Source organism: Rhincodon typus, chromosome 4 (genome assembly GCF_021869965.1).
Source record: "Rhincodon typus isolate 14 chromosome 4, sRhiTyp1.1, whole genome shotgun sequence".
Classification (NCBI taxonomy): domain Eukaryota; kingdom Metazoa; phylum Chordata; class Chondrichthyes; order Orectolobiformes; family Rhincodontidae; genus Rhincodon; species Rhincodon typus.
Window position 1 is genome coordinate 66,145,154 of NC_063335.1, and position 21,567 is coordinate 66,166,720.

General features: G+C 38.1%; 1 protein-coding gene across 1 annotated transcript in view; it reads right to left on the reverse strand.

Moving 5' to 3' along the window:
- sntg1 (syntrophin, gamma 1) overlaps window positions 1–21,567 on the reverse strand; it is a 175,819-nt gene that overhangs the window by 23,848 nt on the left and 130,404 nt on the right. The window contains exons 12-14 of the mRNA XM_048596124.1: window positions 18,738–18,776; window positions 11,431–11,547; window positions 4,668–4,739 (exon numbers count right to left, since the gene is read on the reverse strand). Coding sequence (XP_048452081.1) covers window positions 4,668–4,739; window positions 11,431–11,547; window positions 18,738–18,776 — 228 coding nt within the window. The remainder of the gene's footprint in view (window positions 1–4,667; window positions 4,740–11,430; window positions 11,548–18,737; window positions 18,777–21,567) is intronic.

The window sequence follows — 21,567 nt, forward strand, 5'->3', positions numbered from 1 at the left end:
TTCCTGCTCCTCTGATGCTGCTTGGCCTGCTGTGTTCATCCAGCTCTTCACCTTGTTATCTCTATTGTAGTTGCAATAGTTGGGTTTGCTGCTTGTCCATTTGCAGGCTTGCCAGGGAAAGTTGATGTCCTAATACCTTCATCTCATTTTGAACCACTGATTCCCATCGAAGCAGGTAGTTGAAAATTTAGGAATAGGCTAACAATGTCTTGAAAGAAGTAAGGATAAAGAGCATCATGAGAAGCAAAAGTACAGGATAGGCACAGGAAAGTTTCCTGCTCATGCAGAAATAGCAATATGGCCTGGATGGACAAAACCATGTTTTTCCATGTAAGCAATACTGTGTAATTTTGCACTGTCCATCATCGTTAGTAGGCATCATTTCTAGTATATAGAATGCATGATTTGTGGATTTTAATAGTTTTTTTAAAAATGTGATTTACGCAGCTTCTTATTTTAGGTAATTATACAATTTAGAAAATGTATTCAATTAAGCTTCATGTTAAATTAACATTAAATGTAAGTTTAACTTTAATAAACTTCTGTGGAAGTTTTGCCAAACGAAAGTGAGAAAGTAAATCTAATGGTTAATCATGGCACTGGGCAGCTGTGGGGGAGATCTCCGGTGAATCTGTTTGTTCCAGCTGAAGTTAAATGTAGTGTAAAATGAACAATAACAATTTGAATCAAATTCAGTATGCAAATATTTTCCCGGGTTGCACTGTCAAGATTTTCCCACATCCATGGGTTGTCATCGGAATTGTTTTATTTTATTGTCGTTACTTGCAGAAAAGAAAGTCAATGGTTAATATGCAGAACAGAAATTCTCTCTGCCATAAGTTAGAAACTTGTCCATCATTACAATTACTGTCCACAGAGTTGCAAAGTCACATTTTCATGCGACAAAACAGCCTCAAAACTCCATGTGCTTTGTACCTCAAAGCCACCTCCATAATACTAGCCATTATAAATGTCCGCTAAATGAGCAACAGCAGGCTTGCAGAGATGAGTCCCAGAAATTCAGGAGTCTCCAAATGGAACAGTGGCAAGATACGATGATAGTGATTTTCTGCAAATACTTATTTTCTCTTTAATAAACAAAAATGCACAAAATACTTCTTTGAGCTGTAGTTTCCTGATGACCACATGCCTGCAACTTGACTTTGTCTCTCAAAGACTCTTAGATGTGGTGATAAAAGACACATTTACACAAAAGATTTTCACTACTTTATAATACAGTAAATCCGTTGAAGTGGAAAAATTGCTAATTTTAAAAGTGAAAAGAAGTGTAAAGGAATTCCACTAATAGAAGATTAATGCAATCAGTCAGTTCACTTACAAAACTGTTTTAAAGCTACGAAGCACTGTCTTTCAGAACATTCCTATACTGCACAAAAGCTAAATAAAATACATCAAACTCTGCCTTTCAATTGCTGCTCATGTTTCACCTTTGACAAAACAGAGTCTAAGCAAGTAAAATTTAAAAATGAAGCTTTTGAATATGAATGTACAAATACTTAACATCAGCAACATACAGTAAGGAATTCATTTCTGAGCACTCAGATTTCCTTCAGCCTATTAAATAAATTGAATAAGGTAATACTTGAAGCAGCAATGACAGCTGGAGAGAAGATCTTGTCATGCAGAGGATATTGCCTCTGCTTCTGATCCAGAAGCTCTCGGTTTCAGTCCCAACTCCATGACTTCATGACCACAGAAATTATCAACCTGTAAATCTTTCCAATACTCCTATGACAGGCGATAAGAACTGGCCAGTTTCCTGGTCAGCCATTCTTATTGTGAACATAGGACAGAGGAACAAATGAACGAAGAAACAGGAATACACCATTCAGCCCCTTCAGCTTGTTGTGCCATTCAAAGAGATCAATGCTAATCTGTAGACTAACTCCATATACCTCTCTATGGACCTTATCCCTTAATAACTTTGATTAACAAAAAGAAACCTTTCTCAGATTTAAAATGAACAACTGATCTAGCATCAACTGCCACTTGTGTATCAGAGTTCCAAACCTCTACCACCTTTTGTGCACAGAAGTGCTTCCTAATATCTACTTCAAACAGTTTGGCCTTACTTTTTAGACTATGCCCCCTAGTTTTAGAATCTTCAAACTATGGAAATAAATTATCTTTATCTACCCTGTCTTTCCCTGCTAATATCTTGAAGACTTCAACATGAACACTCCTGGATCTTATAAATTCCAGAGAAAATAGGCTTAATTTGTATGACCACTCCTTAGAACTTAACCCATGTAGTCCAGGTATCATTTTTGCAAACCTACATTGTACTCCCTCCAAGGACAATATAACCTTCCTAAGGTGTGGTGCACAGGTGTGCTCACAGTACTCTAAGTGGGGTCTAACCAGAGTCTTGTATAACTGCAGCATAACTTCTGCATCCTTATACTCCAGTCCTCTAGATATAACGGCTGTTATTTTTCACACCTGTTTGTGGCATTTTAAAGATCTATGCACATGAACTCCCAAGTGTCTTTGGACATCCCGTGTATTCAAATTCAAACCATCTAGGAAATACAGTCCAAAATAGACAATCTCACGTTTGGTTACATTGAAATCCATCTGCCACAGTTATGCCCATTCACTTAGTCTATCAATATCCCTTTGTAATTTTATGCTATAATCTACATTGTCTATAATGCTGCCTAACTTTATGTCATCAGCAAATTTGGATACATAATTTTCTATCCCATTATCCAAGTAATTAATAAATAAGGTGAATAATTGAGGACTTAACACAGATCCTTGTGGGATATCACTAGTAACATCCTGTCAATTTGAGTATCTAGCCATTATCCCTACTTTGTCATCTGCACTCAACCAATTTTCCAATCATGTCAGTAATTTGCTTTCAATTCTGTGGGCTTCTACCTGACTTAAAAACCTCTTATGTGGTCCTTTATCAAAGGTCTTCTTCAATAAACAATATCCACAGACCATCAATATCCCTGTCCATAACTTTCGTCAAAAAATTCAATGGGGTTTGTCAGACATGAACTACCTGTCATGAATCCATCCTGGCTGTCCCTGATTAACTGAAAATTTTTGATGTGTTCAGTTACCCTATCGTTGATTATAGACTCCAACAATTTCCCCACCACAGATGTTTGTCTAACTGGTCTGTAATTTCCTGGTTTTCCTCTTCCGTCCTTCTTAAAAAGCAGAGTGACTGTTCAGTTTTCCAATCCAAAGAGATGACTCCCGAACCTGGGAAACTCCAAAAGATTATCATGAAGGCATCTACAATATTTCCTTTAACACCCTCAGATGGAAACTACCATGTCCTGCGGATTGTTATGTTTTAATTGCATTTATTTCATCATTATCGTTGTTTTACTTATTTTCATTTTATTTAGTCCTCGATCCATGATTAATTTTGTCCGTATTTCTGGCAAGCTAGCTTCTTTTTCTACTGCAAATACTGAGGCAATGTTATTATTCATTTTGTCTGCCACTTCCCCAAAGGTACTAACAATATCGTCACTTTCTGTCTTTACTGGGCCAAAATTGCTACGACCACTTGCTTTCTCTTTTTGTAGCTATAAAATTTCTAATTATCAATTTGATGTCCCCTGGAAGTTTCCTTTCATAATCCCTTTTAGTAGCTCTTATAATCTGCTTTGTGACCCTTTGCTGGTCTTTGTGTCTTTGTCATTCAGCAGGATCTCTGCCCTTTTTTGCAATTTTGTAAGTCCTTTCTTCTAGTTTTATGCTGTCCCTTATATCTTTAGTTGTTAATGGCTGAAGTGGAGCTCTCCCTTTTCAGGTGTCTAAACTGGTTCTGTATTGCATTAAATGTTTCTTTAAACATCCTCTTTTATTCTTCACCTGTTTTACTCATTTTACTACAGACTGTCTTGTCTCATCTCATTACCTAAACCTGAAATTCCAGTGACAAATGCTACATTGAACTCCAGAATGTTACTATCACTAGTTGATAAATGTTCACACACAATCAGATTACTAATTAAATCCCACTCATTACTAAATTCAATATTACTTGTCCCCTTGTTGCAGCCAGGGCATATTGTTGTGGGAAACTGTCCTGGACACACTCCAGAAATTCACTGCCTTTTTGACAGGTGTTTATCGGCCTCTCCAAATCTCTGTTAAATTTAAAATTGCCTATTGATGCTACTGTTTTTGCCACACATTTATTGAATTTCTGCATTTATACAATCTAGCACTTCACAGCAGCTAGAAATGGGTTGATACACAACACCTATTACAGTTTTACATCCTTTACATTTCCTCAGTTCTACCCATAAGGTCTCCACTGGAAGCTTTTCCTTCATTATATCTCCTCTCCATATTGAAGTGATTTTGTTTCTTATCAGTAAGGCTATCCTATCCTCTCCGCCATTTTCCCTGCCCGTTCAGTGGTATCCTACAAGCTATAGCCTCTGGTGAACCTACTGTAGGGTAATATATTTTGCAGAAATAGACAGAAGCATGTGGCCTGTCTGCCTCACTTGTCACTAGATGTCAGAAGCTTCAAAGACTAAAACAGCTCATTGGCAATATTCTGAAATTTCACAGCTTTATACATGGTTCTGAGTCATGTTTGCTGGTAAGTAAATTAGCACATCAGTACACTACTGTAAATGCCAACACAGTCTACTTGCTCATACCTTCAGAATTTTGCACATAATTTCATAGACTGTGTAACTCCTCACTGCTTTTGTCCAATCCAATGTGGTCACCTGAGAAATGAATTAGATATTTAATTATTTGGGTCATTTAGCTTTAATACAGAACATGACTTGAACAAGATTAGCATTTGTGACAATCAATAGAATGTTGAACAAAAGATTAAATGTAATTTATTTTTGTTTGTTCAGAAAGATAAAATTTAACAAAATCAAATGATTTACGAACAGTGGTGAGTTTAGGGTTTTGTAATCGTAAATAAATTCTCACATCTTTTTCCAAAATCTTTTTTTTCACTTTATCTCACTCCCAGTGTTAAATATGGCACCAGCAATATGAATGCCAGAAGGTCCAAGCAGTGATGAGCACTTCTACTTCTCATCCTGTGCAATTCAATGAGATGGGCACTGTGGATCCTGAATACACAATTGATGAGGTGAAGAATAAAAGTCTGGCTGTAAAAAGAGGTGTCCTTCGCTGATGGATTGTCATGACTCTCACTGGAAAACACACTATTCTTGAATATAGGAAAATTCAGCCTTGTATTATGATCTCAGACCAAATCGGCACATTTATCCTATGATCCTAAACTGGTTAGAGATATATAAAACATGAGATTCAAAGGACTAACTACGAGAATAAACCATGATTTTTAACAAAAAAACACAAGACTCTGCTATATAATTTAGACCAGTAATTGAATCTACAAAACATGAACAATGTATTTCTAATACCCAGAATTAACAAGTGGTCAAAATAAGTAATATACTGTTATTGAGTACCCCAACACAGCACATGTAAAAATATCAAATGCAATTAAGACAGATCCTATAGCAATCTCAGAAACTGCTCTCAGACATTAATGACACAGTTGGTCACCAAATTTCATTAAACTTCACAACAGATCACATTTTTCTACATTTGCCAAATTGGGTTTGAGACTACCTCTCAAAAGCCACTCAGTGACAGGCTGTCTCAACAACTGCTCCTATTCTGGTCCATTACTTCCCTGCCCTGGGTCCATGCACCATGAACTCTGAAATCTGCACCCCAGTACTTTTTCAGAGACATAACTCCAACTTTTCACTGACAGCTTACTTCATGTTCAAAGCTACCCTAGGTTCTCCCTGAGCTCTAAGTTTGCTCAATTGTAACAAGCAAATATAGCTTGTGGTTTTTCAACCCTCAACTCTCAGCCAAGTTGACTTATTAGTGCACAAAGATTCTTCTGAGTCCGCATAGCTTCCAGAACATTCCTGACCCTGAAACCCAGAGCTACTGACCTGCTGCATGAAATCACCGAGTACTGCAATGACACAGAGCTTGCATTGTTCAGGTGACTTTAGCAGCAAGCTAACAGCAGCACTGCCTAATATAGAGTCTAATGCTGTTTCTGTTTCTTCAACTCACTAACCTTCAGTTCCTGTCTGCAATCTTTTGAACTGCTCTTCTATGACCCCAAAGCTGTCTTAAGTGACCTGTTAAAAAAACTTGCAATAAGCCCTGGCATTATTGTAAAGCAAAACTAAATGTTAACATCTAGCAACCTGTGGAACTATTTGACTTATAATCATCACATTCTCACAGAACACAGACTTGTTTAGGACAAGAAAAAAAGGATATTATGAGAGAATATCATTACAACTATCTCTTCCTATCATTTTTATCACTGTAGCTACATTAGAGGCTGCCTTCCATGTCAAATTATTGTCATTGATCAAAAAATGCGAACTATAGGAATTTTATAAGAAGGTGTCTCCAAGGCTGATTTCAAATTTATGCCTTACCTACAGCAAGGTGAGTTTCTTAAATCCAAGAATAAAATCTGCAACAGTGTCATTTAGCACCCTTTTCCTTTCTGCAACAGTGTCATTTAGCATCCTTTTCCTTTCTCGAAACATAACTTTCAGTGCAATTTTATTATTGTGCCATTATAAAAGTTCCGAGTTTCATGAACATCAGCATATTCCATAGAACTCGGGTGTTTCAAAAACTGCGTCAAAAATACCCACTCTTAATATAATGAGAAATCATCTACTTTATCCTCATCTCCTACTTTACTAACTTCCAGCTAAATGTGAAAACTTTCATTTGTCTTCTTCCAATACCAATACAACATTGGCATCTACCTGACAATGTGGAAAATTTCCCAGGAATGTCCTGGACACACAAAGCAGGATGAATCCAACACAACCAATTACTACCCCATTAGTTTACTCTCAAGCGTCAGTAAAGTGATGGAAGGTGTCATCAACAGTGCTATCAAGTTGCATCTGCTCAGCAATAGCCTTCTCACTGGTGCCCAGTATGTGTTCTGCCAGGGTCTCAAAGCTCCTGACCTCATTTTAGCCTTGCTTCAAACATGGACAAAAAAGCTGAATTCCAGAGGTGAGGTGAGAGTGACTGCCTTTAACATCAAAGTCACATCTGACCAAATGGGGCATGAAGAAGTCTTATGAAAACTGTAACCATTGGGAATCAAAGGAAAATTCTCCGCTTGGAGAATTGGATTTGGAGTCAAACTTAGCACATAGGAAAATGATTGTAGTTGTTGGAGGTCAGTCATCTCAGCTCCAGTCATCTCTGCAGGAGTTCCTCAGGGTAGCGTCCAAGGCCCAATCATTTCTAGCTGCTTCGTCAATGTCATTCCCTCCATTATAACGTCCTAAGTGAGGATGTTTGCTGATGACTCCTCAATATTCAGCACCACTCGTGACTCCTCATATACTGAAGCAGTCCATGCCCAAATGCAATGAGGCTTGCAAGTGGCAAGTCGCATTTTCTCCACACAAATGCCAGGCAATGACCAATAAGAGACAACCTAACAATTGCTCCATGTTATTCAATGACATTACCATCCCTGAATCCTCCACTATCAATCTCATTGGGGTTACGATTGACCAGAAACTCAACTGGATTTACCATATAATTACAGTGACTACAAGAACAGGTCAGAGGCTAGGAGTACTGCAGCGAGTAACTCACCTCCTGACTCTCCTGACTCTTCCACCATCTACAAAGCAAAAGCCAAGAATGTGAAGGAATACTCCTCACTTGCTTAGGTGGGTGTAGCTCCAACAACATTCAAGAAGCTTGAGATCATTCAGGACAAAGGAGCCTGCTTCATCGGTACCAATCAACAAACATCCACTCCTTCCATTAGCTATGCTTAGTAACAGTGGTGGGGACTATCAATACGATGCACTGTTGAAATTCACCAAAGATCCTTAGACACCACGTTCCAAACCCACAACAATTTCCATCTGGAAAGACAAAGGCAGCAGATACATGAAAACACTATTGCCTGCAAGTTCTCCTCCAGGTTATTTACCATCCCGACTTCTAAATATATCGGCATTACTTTATTGCCACTGGGTCAAAATCCTGGAACTCTCTCCCTCAGAGCATCGTGGGTCTATCTAGAGCACAACCCACTTTCTAAGAGTTGAAATCCGTTGTTTCTAAATACACTTTCAAAGCCATTTTCCTTCAATTATCTATTGTGCTGACTCAATGTGTACCTGTACACAAGGTGCAAACAGAACAATCTTTCAAATTGCTGAAACGTCATCAAAATCCACGTTAGCAGTTCCAAAAATGTGTTCCAAAGTTCTCCGGTTCTCAATTTTCCAAATGAAATAAGAAAGAAAGTTTCATCCCAGCATCATCACCATCTCTCTTATATAAATTGCACTAATTGAGATTAAGATGCGGACTCACATCAGGTAGCCACTTTTGAACTAACTTTAGTTATACCTTTGCAACAGAAAAGGCAATGTAACATGCTAAGATTGTGCAATATTCCACAATCACAAGCTGCAACATGGTAAGTGACCCATGTGCTGAAGTCCGAAGTTTTAAACTTGCACAGAAAATTTATACAACTCTCAACTGCTTGATGGCAGACCAAGGAATTTTTGGTAACTTACTGCACAAGTGGATCATGAGGAAATACTCAAATTGTGACTTTGGCCATCCAGACCATCATACTGAACCCATATGAACTGCGAACCTCAACATCGATATCTCCTGCTCCAAACATGTTTCTTTCAAATTTCTTTATTTCAAAAACTCCAGCATCTGCGGTGATTTTTTTTAACTTGAAGATATTTTAGTCAAGAGGTCTACGTAAATCATGGATGTAAAGCATCTATGTAAAGCTATGTATTTCCTAGAGAAGTATTTCCTTCTCCAGAACTGGCATCCCTTCCTTTAACTTTTAGTTCACCAAAAGAGAAAATAAAATATAAGTATATTAGAAATAGTCTAAACAAGAAGATTTTTTTGTGGGAAGAAAGACCATAAACAATTTTATTTCTTTTTCCAATGAAGCAGCTAATAAACCATAGAATTGAAAACCACATTTTGGCAAAGTTGTCTGACATTCACCTTTGATTACTAACTTTCAACCAAATCTGGATCATTACTAGTTTATCATTCAAATTATTCTGATTGTATTTTGAATTATTCCTGATAGGTGGATTAATAACATGTTTCATTTAATATGGTAACTTTTGTTTATATGCTGTAATTTCAGAAAATATTTACAAATCACATATTTGGCAGCATTAAAGGAGCAACAACATGAAGAATGGGGCATGGGAGATTTTATTTCATTTATAACTAAAAAGAGGATATCGTCGATGGAACGTGGAACAACTGCTACTCTGAAAGCAACAAAGTAGTGCCCCTATCTCTAAGCTAGGAGGTCTGAATTCAAGTTCCACCTGTTCCAGAGGTATGTAATAATATATTTGAACAGGTTGATCAGAAAAAAGTTAGAAAACAACCAATGATTCCAAAGGAAATTGGAAAGGAACTTGAAAGAAATAAACCTGGAGGCCTAAGGGGATTAATCTGCAGACTGGGCTTGATGAGTTGAATGGCTTTCTTTTGTGCTGTAAATGACTCTACTTGCAAGGTATTTACTAAGTCATAGAAGAAAGGGCTGTTGAGTTCAAACAGCCTCCACTGCAAGATCCTTTAATTGCAGTGTAGGAGTCACCAATTTATTGAGGAAATTCCCCAGAAAGAAAGATAAGTTCTATTTAATTGTCACAATTGGAAGTTCATTTTTTAAAATTTCCTGCTCTTCAATTTTCTAATCAACATGTTCAGTGATGATATTACACTTCTCTGGAGCATGTGGGATTTGAACCCAGGCCTCCTGGCTCAGAGATAGGGGTACTAACACTGCACCATAAGAAGCTCTCGTGCTAAAAGAAACTATCAGTAATTTTGAAAGAAATACCTCCGCTGGATTGCTTTGGTTCATAATCCAGCACTGTAGCATCTGCTATCCAGCTTTAATAGAGTTCATTCTTAACCTTTATCTAAGGGCCATTTATAATGAATGCTCATTGAGTTTTGAAAGTTAAAATAATCTCAACAGGGATTCAGCACTCCCTATAATTTTATTTCTGGCTGTGTGAGCCTCCAAGGTCTGTGCGTAGCAACAACTCCCAGAACCAGAAATCAATGCTGTGATCAGCGTGCTGACACTAATTATCGTATATAGAGGTTGGAGCAACTGAGCATGCAGGCAGTCGCAAAATTTACAGGAAATGTTGGTATACGTTCCCAGCCTGATTATCAGCTTAACACCTATCAATGGATGAAATTTGTTTAAGACATTAGCTACTGGAGAAAATTTAAAATCTTTGCTGTTTCTATCAGTGGATTTTTCACTTTTAGCTCTGTAAAGTGGAGATATATTAGATTTTTAGAAATTTATTTCATCTCCTTATGACTCCTGAGGTTTTCCCACAGTGGATACTGCATAAATGGCTATGCGTTTGCCACGGAGATTATAAAGGGCTATAGGATGGTAGGGAGCATGAGGGACTAGATTGTCAAAAATCTTTTAAGAACAATGGTGCAAAATCCCAGAGAACTGAGGCAGGCCTTCTACCCAGACTGCGTCAACATGTGCTCTCCTCTGTGGATGCCTACACTCCACTTCTAGGATTAATAAGCTCAATTCCATAACACTCCCCAGAAGGAAAATCTTGCAATTGGAGGTGCTTTTCAACAAAGCAGATATAACACGTTGGAAAGTTTCTTGATTACATCTTTGGCCACTTTGCTGCAATCTGCCCTTATGTTGTAGAGACAACATATGGATTAGCTATGTAACAATTAAAATCTTAATGACAGGTTAAGTTCTTTATAGTAAAATAAAAGGTTGTTATTCACAAAGGGCCAAATGGACACTAAAGCATTGCGATAGGCTTTCATGAACTATGGCTATGCAATAGTTCTGTTCATGAAACAATAGTGTTCGAAGGGTAGGCCTAGTGATTACACTCTAGCTGAATTCAGTTTTTCAATACTACTGACTACAGTAGCAAGCTCAGCGGCAATAATAATTGGCAACAAGATCATTAGCACTATTTAGTCTAAAATTAATTTATCCAACAGTAAAATTTGCATTGATTTAAAATTTATGTTGTACATTTTTGATTGATTATTTACTCTTGGAATAAAGACATGCCTCAATTTACATCTGCATTAGAATTATGCTTAGTTTAGACTTGTTAAAAGGTAAATAAATTATTCCTCCTTCATGACTGCAAAGGATAAAATGTATAAATGCAGGTCATAATACTGAATTCACATTATTCAGCATGTGTCAGTGTAGTACCTCATCATACTCAATAAAACACATTGGCTACATATTTTTAACTTGCAAAATTATGTTAAAAATGTATATTGAATAAGTCAAAACTGAACAATATTACATACCGGAGGTGCTGTAAATTTGTATAGGCAAGAGCCTCTCACAGCTAAATACTTTGGTGTGTATAGTTTGTCTTGCAATGAGTCTGGCTCCCGGTCTTCTACCCAGCCCATGTAGATTATCTGACAAAAAGAAATCAAAAATGGACTGGTGTTACATTTTAATAACTTGAGGGTGCAGTTAAAATGATGCATAGGGCACTTATTGAAAAACATTTCATATCACATGATTTCTTCTGCTTATGAAGGCCTTTTAGGTGTATAATTATCGTGCACTTCAAACTGAATTAGTTTTCTTTGTCCTTAAGGGTATAGAAATGTTTGTAAAGCCAAAATTTGTGTTTAAATCAAATTTAATTTCCAAAAATCAATTCTTCAGACAATTGTCAATACATCTTTCAATCCATTTGCCACTAAGATATTTTGGAGTTATGAAAAGAAATAACATTAAATCAAACTGTGCTTTGTATCACAGACTAGAGATTTCTGGATCTGTCAGCAATGAGTTGGTGGCATGAGTAGTTTGGAAAATGAAATAGTAAGGCACCAGGGTACCAACATTCTCCCATTGCCTTGTCACTCTGCAAGCAGTGGAAAGGGTGGCAGATCTGTCACCTGCTGGTGGACCAATTGAGTTACGAATGAGTTTCCCATGTCCTAAACGTATTTGGCCAATATCAGAAGGGCTTGTCACTGCAGGAAATCATCACATAAACCCTGTGGACTTCCAGAGGATTAAAGTATTCCTTCTCTTTAGATACTCAATGGTCTATGGAGGTGCTGTCCCCAGAAGCAAAACAGTCACTTCCATGACAATAGAGCTACCTGCCTTCAGTTAACCCTTCACCAACCCCACGTCTCATCCTCATCCTGTGGGTGCCGCCCGTGCAATGACCACCACCAACAGTACTGCTACTGAAGCTGCTAATCTGCTGACCCATTGTTTGGACTGGCAGTTCTCTCCTAGACTGGGTAGTGCCACCCACCAAAATTGAATTACCCCTGCTTCTAGCCCTAGCATGGGGCATCTGCTATCCCTGCAAAAGTTTGTCCACAATGTTACCAAATGAGATCAGAAATGTTATTTTTTCTAAATGATGTTATGATACTATGCCTGCTTTCCTAAGTTCTTTTATTCATTTATTCTAATATTCTTATGATATAAATACATACTGATTCCAGTAACACAACCCCTTCAATTTAGAATTCTCATCAACATTTATTAAACTTAATTATGAACTATCCCCATTCTATCTCTGTCACTTACTTTTGTAGCATAGTGGTAATGTCACTGAACTAATAATTAAGAGATCTAGGATAATAATCTGGGGAATATGACTTTAAATGCTGCCACAACAACCGCTGGCAGACCCCTCTGGATCATTTTGTCCTTTAAATGTCTACATGTGGCTTCAGTTCCAATATAATGTTATTGGTTCTGAACTTGCCCAAACCACTGCTTAACATGCTTCATAACACCATGGCACCTGGATCACTGAAGATCCCTGTGGCTCTTTAAAGATTCCTGTGACTCTGTCTCAGATTCAAACCAACATTACAAAAGAAGAAATCTACACCACTGAGAGTGATTGATTTTTGTGGGCAGTTCACTTCCAGGTCAGTTGACTGTGCCAATACTTCACTTCTGAAGTATTTGTGGAAATAAAGTCTAGCTCAATTTTCTGTCAGCAGATGTGACTGACACGTTTAAAAAAAAGTGTTGAAACTTGTTTCTTTTGGCAGTTAAATGGCAAGGACTGTGTTAAATTATTGATGAGATTATTGATCAGTGTTCAAAAATTCAAGACTTTGAGGTTGGTTTTCTTCTGCAATGCCATGGGTGATGGAACAGAATCAAGGAAATTCAGGTGGTGCTATGATGCCCTCCTGCCCCAAACCTTGAATGACCATCATTGTCCATGTCACCTCCAATTTCCCTCACTTCTCTCAGAAGACAAGGCACCAGTTGCCATTTACTAGTCCCTAGAATGTAAGAAGGTGAGAATTAATATCTGAATTGGTTTGACTATGTTGCTCCTGGCACTACCAGCTAAAGAAACAAATATTAGAGGCATGGTCCTGTGCAGGCAGTAGAAAGTAGTTGTCCTTTTGTAGAAGAGTTTAGTAGTGCATGTATTTCCACATTTACAAGCCCCAATTGTTTTTTTAGTATGTAACTTTCATCAGAATGAGCGTTCTTCCTGGTCCCACAAGCACTCCACCATCAGATCAGCTCCACACAAACTGGACACAACCACCTTGCTGGCATTGGACCATCAGCCTCCTGAATTATATCTGCCCTTCCCATCTTGGGAGTTGACTCTTCTTGATAAGGACATGCCTTACACTTGTTCCTCTTTAGGAACATATGGCTCCTCAGATCACCTATCGAGCTCCCACCCCTTCCTCGAGTCTGGAAATGAGAACCCTAAAATTGGTTCTCTGTTCAGATTGGGATCAGACATATCTGACTCTACAGCCTCCCCTGGAATCCTCCTTGTCTGAAAGAGAACTCAGATTGTTGGATAGGCTAACATTCGAGTTTGTCAGGGTAAAATTTGCTGCAAAGGAGTCCACAACATATAGAGTAACCAGCTGCACTTTCAGATTTTTCCCACACTACCAGGCACACAAATGAGCTTACAGTTCATTGGCAAAAGGTAATTACAACCAACCATCCCCTCCTAAATCTGCAGTTTTTACTGGGTGACATTATTCTAGATTTCAGAGTTCCTTCTGTGTCTTCCTTCCCTAACAGCATTTTGTGTCTACCTGTAGCACACGGACTGCAGTGGTTCAGGAAGGCTGGTCACCACCACTTTTGCAAGGGCAACTAGGGTCAAGCAATAGCTATCGGCCCAGGCAGTGACACCCACATCTCTTGAATGAATAAAAGAAATTCTCCTAACAGTTGGATAATCTGATTTTCATCCAACCTTGCAAAATTTAGGCCTGCATTGAAACTATTTCAGCCATAATACCTGATTGTCATTTCCAGCAGTTAAACAATTAATAATACTCAAACCATCCCACCCCAGGTTTTTTACAAGAATTATGAATAGGAAGTGTTCTCCCCCATACACTGTTCCAAACAGCATCATGGCTGTTTTGATTCCTAAATCAATTAACCATTATGGCTCTATATCTTTCAAAGTCCATGGTGAACAAAGATCAATCAATCTAAGATTTGATTATTAATTGAGGCAGAGCTTAAGGCTTTCTGACATTTTGAGTTTCACTCTTCTTGCACAGTTTTTGTGAAGAAATATTTTATCCTAAATGGTCAGGCTGTGATTCTAGACATGTGTTCCCTTGTCCCAGCCTCCCACACAATCTACCATATTAATTCCTTGAAAAATCTTAAAAACAAAAATCAGCCAAATCACTTCATATTTCATATGCTAGGGAATATAAATTCACCCATTCGTTGAATTCTGTGAATCTGCATTGCAGTCCTACCACAACCACTATATTAATCTGGATTTTACCTCTATGTTGCGGGAGCCAGGGGTGGCATGGAAAATCCAATGGATGGCTTTCTAGGCACTCACCTTTTCACCCCCTGACGTATCAATCTATGGCCACTTAAGAGACACAACTTAAAGCTATCAGTAAGTTACTCACAGACCTCTATCAGGTGAAAAGGTTGGAATCTTTAGCTGTGTTGGGCAAGGGGGGGAAACCACATTTGTGGGACCCAGGCATCCAACATTGAAAGCAGTGAGCAAGTATGAATACAGTTTATAAGAAAGCTATGCAGTTTTTAATTATGTAGCTTGTAATAAGAAAGTTGAAGTAATTTTCATATGATGTTAGTGGGAGGTCAGTGTGCAATGTGTGCTGCAACTACATAAAGAATATAGTCCAAGGACTGTGCAAATTTTGTGGTAATATCCAATTTAAATTAATTGAATGAACTAAAATGCATCTGCCATAGGCTCTTTGTCAGTTAAGAGGGTGATTGAATATAAAGGGCCACTATAAATGGAAAGGTTTGAAAAGTCAAGTATATTTAGTTTGACTCTTGGACAGCAGCCAAATGACCATATAGCCCATAGAATTGCTGTCCTGGTTTTTGTGCGAACCCCTAAGAAGATATTGCTGGCGCATGTACATTGGCTGTATGTCAGTATCTGAACCTTGAAAATATGAGTATATTCAAGAAAGAGACTGATAGTTTATTTTTAGATACTAAAGGCATCAAGAGGTATGAAGAGTAAGCAGGAATATGGCACTGAAATAGAAGATCAGCTATGATCATATTGAATATTTGAGTAGGCTTGATGGGGCAAAATGGCCTACTCCTGCTCCTATTTCAGTCAAGTCCAGGAATGTGATTTGGTGATAACTCTTACAAGCAGCTCTAAACAAAAACACAATTGTAAAACTATCTTAAGAATGATCATAGGTTGCTGCTTCTTTTGCAGCATGCCTTTCCTGGGTTTATAGGTTGTGATGTGCTCAACTATATTCCAAAGTTACTCAAGGATGCAAATGTTTCTCCTTGAAATGTACACTTACAACAGGGATAAATAATCTTGTTTTTTTTTTCAAAAGATAACCAACATTTCCTAATTATAGTTTTGACACACTTTAGGGAAGTATGTTAAACAAAAAGCAGTTTTCATACAATATTTCCCTCCTTTAAAATTGCACAGCAAAATACTAAAAATTGCTTGCATAAACTCTTAATAAAGATTCTGGAAGTTAGATTTTTCATGTGAAGCACACCTGCAGGATTTGATCAATAGCTTTATTTAAAAGCCTACTTTGATTTAGAATTGTAATAATGTTTTCCCAAGAAGGATATAAAACACTAATATAAATTTGTCATGCTGTTAGGTCACAGGCCATTTCCACTAGATAAAATTGATGGCATATGCACAAATGCGGACAGTATATCAATATTATAATCAAATGAAAAAAATACAACAGCACAGACTGATCAATGGGTTACACTGAGCAATTGGGAGTCAAAACACAACCACCTACAAGTTGCCCTCCAAAATAATCAACATCCTGATGTGGAAATAAATCGCTGTACCTTCAGTGTTGCTGGGCTAATGTCCCAGAATTCCCTCCCTAAAATGGCATTGTGGGTCTACCTACACCAAATGGACTGCAGTGGTTCAAGAAAGCAGCTCACCACCACTACCTTCTCAAGACCAGTTAGGGATGGGAACTAAATACTGGGCTAGACAGCAACACCCATGTTCAAACAGAATTTATTTCCTATTAATTCTTTCATTGACCACATAGATTTAAATCTATCATGAACTTCAACCTCTTCTGTTGTTGCCTGAGTGAAAAGTTCTGCAGAATTCCTCATGAACCCCACACTGATTGAAGTAAAATACCAAAGTATTTGGTCAATCGTTTTTTTTTTCCACAATATTCAACTCTGGCCAGCTAGTATTTTTTCCACAAGTATTCTTCCAAAGTACATTTTCTTGGTTATGACAACACAGTAAAGATTGTAATATACAAACTACTTGATTATATTTTTAAAAGAGCTCTACAATTTGACCTGTTACCTTTGATCACATTTCCACTCAGAATTATGTAATTCTGGTGTGAAGCAGTTCCTCAACAAACAATTAGTTACTGTCGCGATTTTTTTTCCAATCCTAGTGGTTGAACAAAAGAGATGGCAAAAAGGGGATATCACTGGGTAAGTTGGCCCTGGGGAGATATACACACACCCTTGTCACCACCTTACCAATTAAATGTTGGACACGAATGTCCATTACGGACTTTCTTGACTTGTCAGAAATTAAGCCCCTTAAGTAGTCAATTGACAGCTACAATGGCTTCCATTTGCCCCAATCTGCAGGCAATCAGAGACAGAGATTGGAACAAGGAAGGGGCTCTCCAAAAGCCACAATCCTACCTTTGCCTCTGACCTCTTTGAATCCCCTCTCACTTCAATCCCCAACTCACAGAAGCAAAAGAAAAATATTGACTTTCTCATTGTTGGATCCCCTGAAGAATAGGCCTTGATTGCCATGGTCTTTAGGATGAAGATACTGTTTGCCTCAGATCTGATACCAATGACTGGTGAGCTAGTCAGTTCTTAACAAGCTGATTAGCATTTTATACAGCAAGTTCTTTTGGCAGTAGGGCAACAATTTAGTTGACGCTTAACATCATAGAATCCTTACAGTGTGGAAGCAGGCCATTCAGCCCTTCGAGTTCACACCTACCCTGCGAAATGCAGTCCACTCAGACGCAACCCCCTTTCCTATCCCTGTAACACTGCAGTTCCCATGGCCAATCAACCTAACCTGCATGTCTTTGGACTGCCTGCCCTCACATCAGCAATGATGGAAAATTATGTCCTAGGTTCCTGTCTGGAAAACTTACAATTTATGAAGGGAACAAAAGACTAACTTCTGATCTCAGTTACAACTCTGTCTAGTGTATACACTGTGTGTTTTATCTCTATGTCTCAACTGCCTTTTTGTACTTTTTAAATAATTAGATCATGACTCTCCATCTTTTTAGTCAGATGGAAATTCACCTCTTGTGAAAGTCATAATGTTGAGTTTGTTTTGAAATTATTCTTCTAGCTCTTTTCCAAACCTTCATCAATGCATCAATGCTCTTGAGGTTCGCTACTCCAAAACTGGCTGATGTTGCATTCTAAATGATCTATACAAGGTTTCAATAACTTTGACTGTAGAACAAACAATCTCAAAATGAACCCATACATACATTCAACAAGCCTTGTTGGCAGCAGCTTCTCAGTCAATAATGCCACATTGCTATCTTCTTTTCATTTTCTACTTTTGCTAGTGATGGAACTCTCAGTGTAAACACATGTATAAATGTTATAAACCTATATTTTAGATCACATTTAATTCCCTATTAGATTTTGTCTGTCATTTCTTGGCAATTTTACTTATAATTACCAGTTCTTTTTAATTGCATACTCCCTTGATAAATTTAACACTTGATTAAATGCATTTGAATATAGGATTCACTGAATCTAACCAAAAAAATTAGTTTATTCCAATTTTTATTCTATGTGAATTTTAACTTACCAAAGAATATGAAGATATACTTAAAATAGCAGAAAATATTCAGTACCCAAAAGATTATTTGGTGGTGCAGTCCAAATGAATGATCCCTTGAATAACTTCATTAATGATATTGATAATCATATTATTAGCAATTAATGCACATAGGGAATCATTATTGGCTATTAGCATTTATTTCAAGGACATTTTACTGCAAAGGTTAAAAGCACATTCAAAATATAGTGAACCTGATTGACAAATTTGGCAACGATTTTATTAAATGTTTCAACTTACCTGTTGATTTACAGGAAAATTCCTGTTTATCTTTTTAATCTGAGGGAAAATATTGAATTAGAATTATTAATTTGTGAATAAAATAGCAAAGCAGCACAGCAAAAAAATCTTGTTAACTGAAGTTCATTCACATAATATTTACATCAGTTAGAAGTGGAAAGTGGATGATCCATCTCAGGCTCTTCCTAAGGTCCCCAGCATCACAGATGCTTCTCTTCAGCCAATTTGATTAATTCTACATGATATTGAGAAATGACTGAAGTCACCGACACAAGAAAGACCATTGGCCCTGACAACAACTCAACTGTAGTATTTAGGCCTTGTGCTCCAGAATTTAACAACATTCTGAACAATCTATTCTGATGCCCCTACAACACCAGAATTTATCTGAAAATATGAAAAACAAATGCTCAGGAGCATCCACAAAACTCAGGACAAATCCAACCTAATTATTTGCCACCCCTTGAATCTACTCTTCAAAGTGCCCAAGCAAAACTGAAGTTAATAGGAATTGTAGAGAAACATTGTCTTGGTTGAAATTGCACAATGAAACATGATTAAGGTTCTTGGAGACTAATCAGTTCAAATCCATAACATTTCTGCAACAGTTCCTCAGGCCTTCTTTCCAGCATAAGGTCAGAAGTGAGGATGTTTATCAAGAATCGCAGAGTGTTCAGTACCATTTGTGAGGCCTCAGATACGGAAGTAGTCATGTAAAAAGACTGAGATGGCAATTCAGCAAGTAATATTTATCCTACATGAGTGTCAGGCAATGACCATATTCAACAAATGCATCAAACAACCTCCTATTTATATTTAGTGGCACTGCTATTGCTGAATTGCCTACCATCAACACCCTGGGATTATGATTGACTAGAAGCTTAATGGAACCAGTGTATTAATTTTATTTTCTACTCATATAGCTCTAGAGACTGTAAATTCTCTGGGCAACAGCTTACCTCCTGATTCCCAAAGAATTTTAATTTTTTAAATTCACTTATGCAATGTGTGGGTCACCACGTGGGCCAGCATTTATTGTTCATTCCAATTTGCCCTGGAGACGGTGGTGCCAATCTACAGTTGATGTGCTGTAGGTTGACCCACAATGTACTTAGGATTTTCACCAAGCAATAGTGAAGGAACAGTAATACATTTCCAAGTCAGGATGGTGAGCGACTTGGAGAGGAATGCAGGTGGTGGTGTTCCCATTTATCTGCTGTTCTTGACATTCAAGATGAATGTGGTCGTGCATTTGGAAGCTGCTGTCTAAGGGCCTTCGATGAAGTTTTAGTGCGGTGCAGTGCATCTTGTGGGCAGTATGCACGACTGTTACTGAGGGTCAGTGGTGGAGGGAGTGTATGTTGTGGTGTCTGCTGCCAATCAAGCTGTTTGCTTTGTTCTGAATACTGTCAAGCTTCTTTAATGTTATTCGAGCTGCACACATCAAGGCAAGTAGGGAGTATTCCATCACACTCTTGAACTGTGCCTCCTATATGGTGGACTGGCTTTGGGCACGAAGATGTTGAGTTACTCACTGTAGGGTTCCTAATTCTGATTTGCACTTGTAGCCGCAGCATTTATATGACTTGTGTAGTTCTGTTTCTGGTCAATGGTAACCCCCCAGATGTTAATAGTGCAGGATTCAGTGACGATAATGCCATTCAATGTCAAGGGGAGATGATTAGATGGTTTCTTATTGGAGAATGTCATTGCCTTGCATTTGTGTAGCATGAATGTTACTTGCCACTTTTTTTATCTCAAGCCTGGATTTTGTCCAGGTCTTGCTGCATTTGGGCATGGAGTTCTTCAGTATCCGAGGAGTCATGAATGATGCTGAACATTACGCAATCACAGTGAATTTCCTCAATTGTGACCTTATGATGGAGCGAAGTTCATTGATGAAGCAGTTGAAGATGCCTAGGCCTAGGACACTAATCTGAGGAACTCCTGCAGAGATGTACTGCAGCCTAGATGACTGATCTCCAACAACCATCTTGCTTTGTGCCTTGTCATTATTTACAAGGCATTTGATGAAGTATTCTTCCTTGCTTTGACAGGAGTAGCTTCGGCGACATTGTGTGAGCTTGCTTGAAAGGCAGCCAATCTATGACCTTAAGCATTCAATGTCTTCTTCACTAGTGCACAGTGGCAGCAGTGTGTACCGTCTATAAGATGCAGTGAAGCAACTCATCAAAGCACCTTCAACATCCGCGATCTCTAGCATCTCATCGGATAAGGACAACACTTGCACAGGAATACCTCCACGTGCAAGTTTTCCTCCGAGTTATACACCTGATGTGGAACCGATGCTCTGTTCATATTTTTTCATTTCGCTGCAGTCCATGCCCACAGCAGCTGCTCCTGCGAGTCAGAGCTATGTGTTGGTGCAGTAATTGGCATGTGCATCTTGGAGGGAATGTTTTGCTTGGAATTCTGTTACCATTCCTTCACTGCTGCTCGTCAAATATCTGGAACTCCCTCCCGAACAAAACTGTCGTTTTGTCTATACCGAATAGCAATTCAGGAAGACAGCTGACATCAAGGAAATGGCAATATATGCTTTGCCAATGAAGCTCACACCATTTAAAACAACTGCAGGTTTTATGTCTTGCTTTTCTTATTACCTGTTCTCATACAAACATATAAACAAATAATCAAACATCAAGCATAACATTGTAAAATCTACACCAATTGAATATGTATCCTGAACCCATTGAGTCGGTGTAGGCTTAGGAAAGAAAGATGATGGCTTTGCAAGTAGCCCAAAAGAAGACTGCACCCCATATCACTCCAACATATTGTTATTAGTGTGCTATTAGTGAATGTGAGA